Source organism: Frieseomelitta varia, unplaced genomic scaffold (genome assembly GCF_011392965.1).
Source record: "Frieseomelitta varia isolate USP_RPSP 00005682 unplaced genomic scaffold, Fvar_1.2 scaffold_976, whole genome shotgun sequence".
Classification (NCBI taxonomy): Eukaryota; Metazoa; Arthropoda; class Insecta; order Hymenoptera; family Apidae; genus Frieseomelitta; species Frieseomelitta varia.
The window spans coordinates 42,852-56,015 of NW_025110785.1; the positions used below are offsets into that span (position 1 = coordinate 42,852).

At 33.2% G+C, this 13,164-nt stretch overlaps 1 protein-coding gene across 3 annotated transcripts in view; it reads left to right on the top strand.

Annotated features, from left to right (window-relative positions):
* LOC122538246 (eukaryotic translation initiation factor 4 gamma 3-like) overlaps positions 1–13,164 on the top strand; it is a 41,718-nt gene that overhangs the window by 1,412 nt on the left and 27,142 nt on the right. Inside the window, exon 1 of one of the 3 annotated variants that reach the window (XM_043672164.1) lies at positions 894–1,876. The exons of the other annotated variants lie outside the window; for them this stretch is intronic. Coding sequence (XP_043528099.1) covers positions 1,849–1,876 — 28 coding nt within the window. The 5' untranslated portion in view covers positions 894–1,848. Of the gene's footprint in view, positions 1–893; positions 1,877–13,164 lie in introns of those variants that run through there. 3 annotated transcript variants of the gene reach the window in all.

A 13,164-nucleotide genomic window follows, 5' to 3' on the forward strand; every position in this document is an offset into this window, starting at 1 on the left:
TATTTGGTTAACGACTAAACATCCAAGGAAATTAACGTAATGAAATTATGGAAGCCGTGGGAAAGACGTAATTATGCGAATTCTACTATTTTCCGATATGTCAAATTTATGTAATCCTCAATTTTTTTAAATTTTTTTAATACAATCAAGAATTTTACAAATTATATTTTTCAATTAAATAAAAAAATTATGTAGTAATATATTTCCAAAATATTTCTCGAAACAATGAAGTTGATAAACTATAATATTTAGAAAATTAATATTTTTTTCCTGCGGTTACAAGTTCAGAAATTTCATACTTCGAGAATCGTAAATGGGGAGCAATTAAAACAATGAATAGAATTATAATTATATATTAATTCACGTAGCGGAAATACAGGCATTAATCGGTCGTGGAATGACCTTATTCAAGATACTTGACATTATTATATTGGCACAATAATTCCTCCTACATGAATTAGTTTTCCTCGAATCAATGATTTCTTAGCTCATTTTATTTTCTACTTTAGTTTCCGCTTTCGGCATAAATTCTTCCTTCGAGAAAGCGTAGTAGGAAAAGTACGAAGTGAGGAGAAAAATATGCTGAATGCGTGTATAAATAAAAACAAACGTGAAAGAGAGAGTGGGGGATCAATCTGTTGAATCGCAGGGAACAGTTCTCCTCCATTAAATTAAGATTTGTTTAATGGATGAATTGAGACAGTAAAGATCATAGACATATGGGCTATGTGAAAGGATGTACGAAGAAGTATCCCAAGAGAAAACAGGGAAAGAATCCGCAAAAGGAAGAGGGAAAGAGAATAGGATGAAACGAGGCGACATAGCTAACGTACCGAAGACATACGAAAACATCCGAACATCGAGTTCGGCTGTATGTTGCGCATAGTCTGTGTACATGTGGCAATCAAGCCACACGGTACACACGTTTCTCGCTCTTTTTTTTTCTTTCTTTCTTTCTTATTTACCTTATAGTGAAAATAATCGAGTAATAACTTCATCACAAGTATAGAAAATTCACGATAGTATAGAGATTGTACATGGTACTGTTACAGGATTCTCTTACCTCTTTTCTATGGATATTTTCAAGATTATTTTTGTAATCGTTTGTAATCTAAAGTACCACAGCTACGGAAACACGTTTACTTTTTCTCTCTTTGAAATACGTTTATTAACCTAATTCACTTTCATCCGAAAATTTTACGATTTGTACCTTTGTGTACGATAATACGCTTATCAATAAACGAATTGCGTCGTCTGTGTATTGAGCACGAAATTATAGTTACAGGCAGCATATGGTTTCTTCAGATACGCGTGTCAAAAGTGTGCGAACAAAACGCGTTTACCGTAAATTGTCGCGCAATGTGAGTGTCGTGCATAAAAATAGGATACGAGGGAGATATTGGCCGATAGTTGACAAGCGAAACGATCCTTTCGAAAACTTAGTGATTTACCGTACGGAGAGTGAGTTTAACGATAGTAGTAACAGCAGTGGTATTGCCGGGTCTCGTGGCTACTAACTCGCACAAAAACATCGTTTTGTCAGTATCATATCGTCTTTTGCTGTCGCGGAGGTTATATAATTTCAACGAGCGGTCTTTTCGTTAGGAAGCATGAGGAGCAGTGTCCATTCATTTAGATAGTCGTCATTGTTCTTTCGAGTATTCGCGCCATATAGGCCTTATATCCTCCGACGAAGAGACCTCGTATGTTACCCTCGTACGTTTGGGTATCATGAAAGTGGATAGGATCACCAATAGGCAATTACGCCGCTAAAGATGTTATCAGTCGTCGCTGTTTCTTACCAACGGTTGTAACAAAAATTGGGACCAGACGGAACGCAAACGGCACATGAACCGAAAAATGTCCACGGTGATAGGTAAGTTGAATTGTCACGCTTATGTTCCGCGGCAGTTGTCTTTATTCGAATGATCGAATGTTTTCACATCGCTCATATATTTCACGTAAGAACTGATGCTTCTCTCGTTGATAGTAATGTGCTACGTCACTCGCGTTTGCAAAACAGCATGTTACTTTTGTCACTGGCATTATTAATTTGGATTAATTGGTTCTGCTCGTGTCTCTTCTTTTTCGTTATATTTATTTATTTATCCTTAAAGAAAACCGATTTGTCATTTTGCCGATAAATTATTTCGTCGAAAACTTTCAAACGTACGAGGTAAAATGGTGCTTACAATAGATTTCGGAAGATGTCGCGTGAGTCAATGATCATCTGTAAGGTGACGATTTAGTAGCTAAATTTTAGTTTATCAGTCGGATGTGTCACGTGTGTCGCGAGAGGCGTATGATTTTGAAGATCGTCTGATATTTTTTGAACGGTCAATATCGAATTGTAATAATATATAACGCAGGCATGTATGTAACATGCGAACACGTGCGAAATTTCAAAAGTAAATAATGATGAAATTTAGAATGATGAAATAACTGTGTGTATATGCAGTTTATTTGCTCTTATGGAGATAATAAAATGATGATCTTTCATTATTTATTTACTAAAATGCCCATCCCATGAGGATGAAATTTGTGAAATTTAATTTCATTTAATTCGCAAGAAATAATTGAACCTCTACAAAGATCTGCAGAAACTGTTTTGTAATGCTTGCGATACGTAATTCCGCGTATTTCTAATTGCAGTTTCTGGAAATCGGTAGTTATCACGAACATGGTTTCTAATCGCACTTTATTACAATACAGTATGTACATAACGAAAGAATTATTGTTCACTGTTAGATTGAGATTCTATTGAGATTGTCAAGGCCTTTTTTCTCGACCTGTTGAATAATATCTGTTTGTTGTGAAGGTCATCATCGACAAAATTGCATAATGCTCAGGACAACCAATGAAATTGAGCTCACAATAGAAGCGCACCAGTAATTAATTTACTGCGCTTTATTGTTTGGAATAATATTCTAATTTTTTTTTTTACTATCTTGCTACTTATTCAGTTCCATACATACGTAAAATACGTTTGTAACTATGAGTAATGATTTTACACACATAGCAGTCTTGTTGTTTTTAATTGTTATTAGTAATTTCAATATCTGATAGCGTTATTTTCTTGACAATTAAATAACAATTTTAATTTTCAAACGCATGCTTGAAATTTTTGATACTTCTCTTCGTTCCTTTACATTGTAATTTTATTTAAAGGAATAAGAGAAAAAGAAAGTAGCTCTTGTTCGAAATAAAAATTTAAGCTTTTTACTATTCTTTTCGTTCTACGTAGGATATTGTCTGCATGGAAGTTGTGAATTCAATATTGATGAAATATTTGAAAATTTCTCTGCATCAAGATACGAATTTTGCAATGTAATCACGCTGATTCTGCAGTCCAACATGGAAACCTAGCTTTGAATTGGATTTTATGTAAATTTTAGGTCACTGGTTCATCTTGTGGATTTCTTACACGTATAATTCAACTTCTACACAAGTTCAACTACTCTGCAGTTTTACACCTTGAAAGAGTTTATCCTCTTGCCGTTTTAATAATATCATTTTTTTTCCTACGAGACTGAAATTCATTAGAAATTCGTTAGTTGCTTGTGTCGAAACGCCATTACGGGTGTCCTTTCTCTTTCTATATTACTGAAAACGGTTCAGATCAAATAACAGTGCAGTAACAAATCTTGAGTGATCTGTTACCAAGTCCGCATTTGCATATGAATTAGCGACGTTTTAATTCAGTAATAAAAAGAAATTTTTAGTTAGTAACATACTAGGTCCATATTTACACATTTATCCATATTTGTCTATAGATTGATAACACTTTAATAACTATAATAACGACAGCAAAAAGAAATTACTAAATATTATTAAAAAATTACTTGTCAGATATTTTTAAAATTGCAGTACATTCAAGAAATGATACAAAACGAACACCTTCTCGCTGTTATAAAATAAAATGACAACGAGAGAAAATTTCTCAGTTATTTTTCAAGTAACGCGTTATTGCCTTGAACTTTATGTAAAGAAAGACGGTAGTATATAGAATCACATTAAGGGAAAGACGTAAAGCAGGCACGAAGGACCCTTGAACCTTCTAGGAATTTTAAGAAAGAGGAAATGTCCGAGGGAAAGTTGATAATCAGTTACCGAGAACTTCTAACACAATCCGTATGACAAACACAATGACGAAGTCGAACAATAACAAGTACGGTCACGTGATTAGAAGACGATGGGTGAAAGGTGGTAGACCGTCTGTGCATCGATTCGAATCGAAGCCAAAGTAAACGGCCAACTGGTAGAAAATGTGCATTCCTGGCAAGGCCGCTTGCACGAGAAAGAGGCCATCAGACATCCGGGGAGAAACTAACCGTACTTTGCCTGCTTCTTACTGATCTCTTCGCCTCTTCAACTCAGCCATGTTTTTACGGTTACGTTACGCTTAATCGCTGTACCCTTTCGGATTTGTTAAATCCGAATACCTGAGAAACATGCCACTTCCGTTGTTAGTCGAAAATTTATCGCTCTTTGTCATTTCTGAAAATTTTGGAATTTCTTTGTTAGGATGACTAGGAAAGAAAACTTATCGCAGCTTCGTTATTACTGATTGGAGAGACAGTAGGATAGAAAATATTTCTGGACACAATTATTCTGGACAGAATATTATTTGTTTGATTTACGAAATATGTCTACTTCATTGATAACCAATTCCTTGAATTACATTTAAATTTTGATATTATTTTGTAAAAAGGAGCAATATCTCTGATATTAGTGGATAATTGCGTAGTAACTCCATTTTTTAAAATTAGTATTTTTTCTTATTTCTATCGCAGTTAATGGTATTTTATAAAGTAATTTCATTAGAGGATCATTCCAAAATGTTTGATAATTAAAAATATATTTTCGTTAAAACTCATTCTTCATTACTGTAGGTTTTTCGTGCGAATGCAATCGGCGAAATAGAAAATTAGAAAAAGAACAATTTAAAAAGTATTGACATTTCTTGGAGAATAATATAATCAGGATGAATTTTATTAGTAAAATATCTTCGGAACTTGGGCTGTTGTAGTTTATTAGAAGACCAATTCCAGTCGCGCGGTTTCGCCAGCAATGCGGTAAAAGTCTATGAACCAAAATGCGAACATCGGCTCTTACGATTCGATATCTCAAAAGTTTATAATTGCCTACTTTAGATACGTTGACAATCTCAAATTTTTATACATGACTTTTACATTTGTTTATCACGTATTTACATTCAATATATTCATATGCATTATAAACATTTAAAAAAAAAACATTTTCATTTCGAAACGTGAATTAGAAATTTTACTTTTAAAATCTATATGGTATCAATTCCTTTTATTTATATTGTTTTTTGTGCGTAACGAATTGAAATAATATTTTTTTGAGTATCAAGAATACGTTATACGCATAACCTATTCGTAGTGTAAGTTTATAGCGATTTTGCATTGTGACATTTAACATGTGCGTGTCATATCGTTTGATAAATCAGGTTCTAAACAGTTCCTGGTAGAAAGTGTACCTTTCTACCTCGTTGAATAATTTTCACACTCATATACGTTTGCATTAACCATTGCATCTTTTAGATTTTTGTAATTACTTGATTTCATTTTAACGTAGAATTTTTATTAAAAACGAGAGATATTATTTGTCAGAAAACTTTTATTATATATACAGACACTTCTGCGAAAGATAAACAAGATAGATATTGAAAATACGGTTTCACATACAATAAGGAAAATTATTAACTTTAATTTTTTTTTTAATTAAAGTAATGTAAGGTGGTGTTTACGATAGGAAGTTTTTTAAAAATTATATATCTGTTATTTGTTGAATTATACAACACTATTTTTCCTGGCTGCTTATAAAAAAAATATTGTAGATTGTATTGTTTTGATTTTAAATGTATCGATATAATTTATGCAATTTTTTTATATTATAAAAAATAAGTTATGCAATTATTTTTATATTATACAAATTATGTTTTAATAAACAAAAGTTCTGTAATGAACCGTTTTTCTGATCCGATTTATTTATTTTTTTTTTTTCGATGATATTTTATCATTTCTGAATAATTTTATCATTTATCAATTCTAAATTCTATCTTTTAATCACATTCTAAATTTTTTTCCTATCAGTGTCTTTATCGTTCGTTATTTCTAAACTGGTCATTTTGTGGTCATTACGTTATTGCAAAGAGGAGACTTTCTCTTCAAAATTGCTGTTGACACAACCATTAAATTCTTCGTTTCATTATCCTATTTCTGGATATAATGTAACTCGATATACGAGCGAATACACGTATAATTTTTTACTTTTCAATTACTTTACAATTACTTTGACCCAAGTTCGCCCGAAATCGTTTTAATTTATAAGTTAAAATTCAATTAAATGATTAGATATACAATTAAATTCTGGAATAAATTCCAATTATGGTTATTTTAGATCTTTTTGTGTGTCGTGAATATTTGTTGTTATTTCCCCCTATATATCAGTAAGGAAAGTAGTATTTCAATTTCGAGTTCTGAGTCTCAAAACAGATATCACGAATCGTAGTATGAGTCAGAAATGTGATTGTCTCCGGAATAGTGACAAGCTTGAAGGTTTAGTTAATATCGTCACCAATACTTAGTCATTACATGTCGGATAAGATAGCTTTTGAGTTTAGGTACAAGCGGGAGCATATTTTTTCCAGGAAAGTGTTTAGACTGTTTGGAGATATTTTTCTGCGATGGAATTACAAGAGAAATACGTTCCTTGGAAATTTCCAATCCGAAGGAAGCACATGAAAAATATACCCATTAACAATGGTGGGCGTTATCCGCTTTGCGATAAGCACACGAATATTGAGCACACAAAAAATAAGCATGAGCTAATCCTAGTACGAAAACTTAAGTACGATACGATAAATGAAACTTTACTAACGTTAAATCTTGCTACATACATAGCTGGAAGATCAGGATTCTTGCGCCATTAATTTATCAACTAATATATTTTATATCATATTATCAACGTATTGCAAACTTCTGAATTATAGATTAAATATTTCTTTTTTTCTTTTGTTTTTTCCCGAATGAAATAATCAGATAACATAAAACTTATAAAATTTGATATCTTTTACTATTAAATTTATGATTGCAAAATTTTAATAATAATAGTATCATGCTGTATTTACTTATGCTTGATACTACCTCAGTAACAAATATAGCAGTGCTAATTTATGTGTTAATTGCTCTATGTGCTAAACCGAAATAAGATTGTTTAAAGAATTTATTTCTTTATCGTTTTTAATCAAGGCATTTCTTGCGTTATCTTTTATATTCACGTGTAATTTCGACTTTACACCTTACAAAGGATTCTACACATAGGATTCTTTTGAGAAATACACAATTTCCATTTTTATTTGTGCTTCTGCTGATTTGAAAATTAAAAATTTTGATAAATTGACAAAGTAACCGCGTCACGTATGTATATACGTAATAAATGCAAGCTGAGACCAATGTCAAGGTAAATTTTAGTCTCATTGCATGATGTTATACAAACTGATTTATACCTTACCTACGCGTGATACTTGTATAAGAGTCACCTATGTCTCTGTTACCTACATGCGGTCAGATAGGCATCTAGAGAACTTCATAGATTGGTACAAATGTACGCATAATCTTACATTACAATACTTTTTTTCTAATTATCATCATATTCATTATGTTTTTTTATTGCAAAATATGTGATAATTGAATAATAAGAATAACAATTATTTTGATAAAATAATAATATTTATTATTTTCTAATTATGATTTTTGTTAAAATTCATCAAGTAGGAATGAAAACATAAAGAAAAAAATGTTATTAGATGATTTACTAAAATTGTTACTTCCACTTGAGCTCCATTCGGCACATATATTTACCAGGATATACTACTACTATTGCGCAATCGTGATTAGGAAAAGTTGGGATATTGAAATACGTCGCGCGATCGTTTAAAATATTCACATGTTACATCACCACGTTTTTGCCTTCTTGTTATCATATAAAATATCGGTGTCGAAAGCATAAAACATAAATGTAGTAAGAAAATAATTAATTTCAATAATTTTTCAAAATTGAAAACAATGAATGCATAGAGGAGTTAAAGAATTACATTGAAATTATTAATAAATACACAGAGTGTATTGTGATACATAATTTATTGCGTGTCGATCTGACCTCGACGTATAAGGAGCGTTGAGCAGATCGGTGGCTTGCTGTCTTTCAACGTTAATCAAAGTCAGCTGGTTCAAGGGAGAGTTGTTTTTGGGGTTGGTTTGGTATGATTGAGGAATGTAGATTGTCGTAAGAGAGAGCTTGAATTCGTAAAATGATAAGATTTGAGTGAGTTTGATAGTCGAACCGTGAACTGTCGTACGTCAATGGGTTGTTCCGGAACTTATGTGCGATTGCCAAAAACATTAACTGTCTATTTTCTTTGTGCGTTGATCTTACATAGCTGTGGATTTTATGGTTACGGGATTAGAGAGGTATAGTAATTGTTTCCAGATGTGAGCGAGGTCGGTCTCAGAAAATAGTATTTGCACTTTTTAATGGTCCCAGGATGTGTCCCTCAGGATTGTCCCTCGCCATATGTCTTGGATTTATGGTTGTCGTAGAAAAGTTGCGATAAAGACATTTACCGAGCCTTAGAATTGAGAGTCGGGCATGACTACAACAATGAAATAAACGGTCAAGGGAAATCCCTGCCTTGGAGAAAATGGTAAATCTGAAAGTTTTATTCTTGGCTCGATGAATTTATTTTTCGCATCTCTTTTTCGAGCTCGTTTATGATGGGGACCATTGCAATTAAGAAACTTACCGAGCCTTGGAATTGGTAGTCCGGTATGACTACAATAGAAGATGCAAGATAACGAGGGACATGAAATATGATCACGGGAAATCCCTGCCGTCGAAAAATTAGAAATCAAAAAGTTGCTTTCCCTGGCTCGATGAGTTTGTCCTTCGCGGTGCGAACCCCACCTCCATTGTGTTCGATAAGGCTGAACATAATTCATAAATTTAACATAATTGAAAAAAAGGGTTTTTTTATTCAAATGCATATATATTGTATATTTTTAATTAAGCTTGCTAAATTACTCGGAAAAAAATTGAGTTGCATATTCCTTTACCGACCGAGTTGACAGAATTTGAAATGATTATGTACAGATGGCAGTATAGTCATGTTGTAGTTCACTCTAATACATATTCTAAATAATATATATCGATGTAGATATATTTCGTATTAAAATTTATTAACATTATCATTTTCCGTTCCTATTTTATATTGCATATATTGCATGTGCAGTCTAAAATATCCATTTACTACGCTATATACACGTGACATTGAACGTAAAAATAAATCTATTATATATGTTGAATATTTTTGTTTCGTGCCATCACGAGGGTTTTATATTTTATATAAAAGAACAGATTATAAAAATAGTCTAACATTCCCCTCAGGGGAAAATAATGTTAACTGATTTTAAGGCATATACGCATTTACAATTATAATATGGGCATATTAATATATTAATATAACAGTAAAATTCAATTTTGGAGAATTAGATTTTTCATATTTTATTTTATTAAAGTGCTGTGATTTACTACAGGATTATGGGTTTTCTGTTTCGTGCTCACGTGTTGTTCGACGAACCACGGTCGAGTCCCCGCTCTTGACCACGGTGCCTTTCTTGGTAGTTGGACGTCTCAAAGGACACAAGTTGGGTCGTTTCAGGGTTAGAACGCAATAACGTATAAGATAGCGACACTAAGGGTAGCTGGCGAAAGGGGGGAAATGGTCGGAGGCGGATGAACGTATGTCTGAGGAGAAATGGCAAAGGGGTTTGAGAAGGGAGGGCAATTGAATGTAAGAGAGAAAGCGATACGAAGGGTAAAAGAGCGAGTTGAACGGCTACGCAAGGGGTGGTAGGTCGTTGCCCGGCTGGGGGAAAGGGGAAGACCGGTAAATATCGACCTTCCCTTCACAGAGACTCTCTCTGTCTTTATCCAGACATACGTTGGCTGGCATTACTCTTTTCCTCGGCGTTTGCAACCAGCCTTTTTCCTCACAGGCTTGTAACCTCCTACTGAACGCCCACATAGAGAGGCCGAGTACTACTGCTCTCACACTACAAAATCTCCATGCTACCTTTCCAAGGTCAACGGCTTGAGGGCTCAAAGACCCCTGGAAACCGACTTCTATGGTCCGTGAGCACCTTCTGTGCCTACTTTCTTCTCGTTCCTTGTCTTTTCTATGGAATCTCTGTAAAGCACGTACATTTTTGGTCAATGTCGAATACCTACCGAACGGTTCTCTGATTATCTTTGGGTAAATAGTACCGTCCCTAAAATGTCCCTGAAAATGTTACAAGCGATATCTAAATCTTCTTTCCGTTTTGAATATTCTATCTTTCGTATAAATAGTTTCGGGAGGGATTAGTATTAGTAAAATCATTTTTCATTTCATGAAAATTTCTCCTTTCCCTCCAAGGTCTCCTCCAAGAGGCACAATTAACAGTAACAACGCAAATAATGTAAATCATTCTGTATTTTGGAAAAGTTTACGCCGTGCCTGGTTTTCCTTGAATTCTTTTGGCAAACATGAGTCAGTGGCTATGTTTTCAGAGGACTTTGAACTACTACGTCTTGTCTGGGCGAAATGTTTGAACCGAGATAACCAAAAGTTGCCGGAGGTTACTAGTCCTTCCCTTTTTCCGTACCTTCTTCATAGAACATTTCGTACGTGTTCGGCGGACAGTTTACCTCTCACCCCCTGAAATTCTTTAGTTTCTTCTACCTAAACGACCCAAACGGTTTCCCTCGTCTTTTTGTCTGCTTGGACTCCATTCTCGTCTATCTATGAAAATATATGTACTGTGCATTATGCCACAAAGCAGAAACGAAACATATGTATTACAGGCATAGATACTAATTTTTTTTTGCTTGATACTTTATCTGCAGAAAAAATAAAATCCCTGCACGTTTATGATTTTATGCCAAAAGACTGTTCTCCGTCATTGTTTGAACGTTTTGTATGCAAAAATTTTTAATCGTTGCAGAAACATATTTTTAAAATTATAACGCATTTAACTGGAAGATAAATATCTTTTTATTTTTTATTCTAGAATTGAAATTTAATTTTTTAAATGATATTACAAAAATAGGATTATACATTTAACTTCCAATGCGATTACATTTTTAATAATAATCAGTAATTTATGTGAGTAACGCTTTTATAATTACATCCAACTGTGAGAATAATGATTATACGTGAGATTTTTAAAATGAGAGATTATATTAGATTGGAAGTTCTATTTAGAACCTTAAATTTCGTATACCTTAAAGTAATTATGTCAGCTTTGTATCAAGTATTTTAAAGATGTTTATCGTGACCTAGGAATAATCGAAGGACAAGAACCCTAAGATCATCTTCATCAAATTTTTAATATAGTACTGCAATGGAACTATTTCTTCAACCCTATTGTGTCCATTGTTAATGAGCTTTTATTTCAGATCTCTAAATCATATTTTCGTTACATTTCCTCGTAAGATGTAGGTCACGCAGTCCTCTTCTTGCACCTATCCTAGACAAGCGAATCTAGGCTGTGGGCAGTACCGGGTGCATATAGGTATCGATCGTTGAACGGCGTTGCTGCAGCCTGGCCTGGTGCACCGGCGAAACTGGGTTACCTACCTAACCTATACACATCATTCGTGGATCTTGTTCCTCGTTTAAACAAAGCCGAGCACGTCTCTCGGTGTTTCTTCTCTGTATCCACGCGTTCGTGCATTTTCGCCCACGCATGGAACACACTCGTGCATCTTCGTAACTCATCACTCTTTTCTTCCTCTGCTTCATCGTCTTGATTGTCGTTAAGAAATCTACTCTCCCCACTGTCCCTTTTCTTACGACAATGGAAGAACGTTCTTCGTTGTTTGTAGCAATATGTGTATATACATATATGTGTGTATATATATATATATATATATATATATATATATATATATATACATACTTTACGATCATAAAGATGTTTTGATTCATTAAATCATTGTTTATTGTTGCTCACAGGGGAGAGAAACTTGAATTGCAAATGATAAGATTTCATCTACTGTGATGTTGATCGATTCAATGGAGGAAATAGTGATTCATATAATTATTGAAAATTAGTTTTAGAGTAATAGTGGTACAAAAATTGCTAAATCTATATGTATTCAAATTTCACTTTTAAATTCAAATTTAAGAAATGTTGATATAAGAAAGATATTTTATAAATTTATTATAAAAATACGATATAAAATACGATATCATGTATATGATCTTCAACTTTATTCAAATTAAAAAAAAATATAATTGAATCAAAAATCACCCAAATGATACAGCAAGAAAAAATATGCAATATTCATAGGAAATATTTATTACATATAAAATTTCGATGTAAATTCTGACATGGATAGTATAGAATTATATTTGTTTCGAACGCGCAATGCAGAATAATAAGGAGCATCACATGCGTAGTTTTTCTTTAAAATGTGTTTCATTTTTTGCGTAGTATAATGCGTAGAATAATAGTAAATAAATGTATAAAAATGTGGGATTTTGTAATTAATTAATACTTTCAATAATGTCGATGTACATAATGTATTTATATGAAATGTATCGGCATATATAAATATATCATAGGTATAATTTCATGATTGTGAGAATTTGAATAATATTTGAATAATATTGTACAAAAAAATATCTGTATATGTTTCCGTTATATTACAGATGCATAAATAATTTCATTTGAGGAATATAAATTTAGCAATTTTATTAATGAAATGAAAATTAATCATTTCGTTAGAAATTAATTCCTATTTCATTTATATTGATTACTATCGATTGAATTTCTAGAAATTCTGGAACGTTGCTGTATTCTGTCATGTATAAGTACATTTGATTCTTACAGTGTACAAAGTATAAACAGACGGGTGTGACATCGTGGCAAAGTTAAGGCAAATGGACTATATGCGCGCATGCACAAGGCTGCACGTCACCTTACCCTCAAGTGTCGTGGGGCTGCGCCTACTGCATTCATGCGAGTTGAAGGGTCTGCCGTGTCGATGTCCATTACGCATGCGCAGGGCTTTGCACTCTGTCCACTGGTCTGC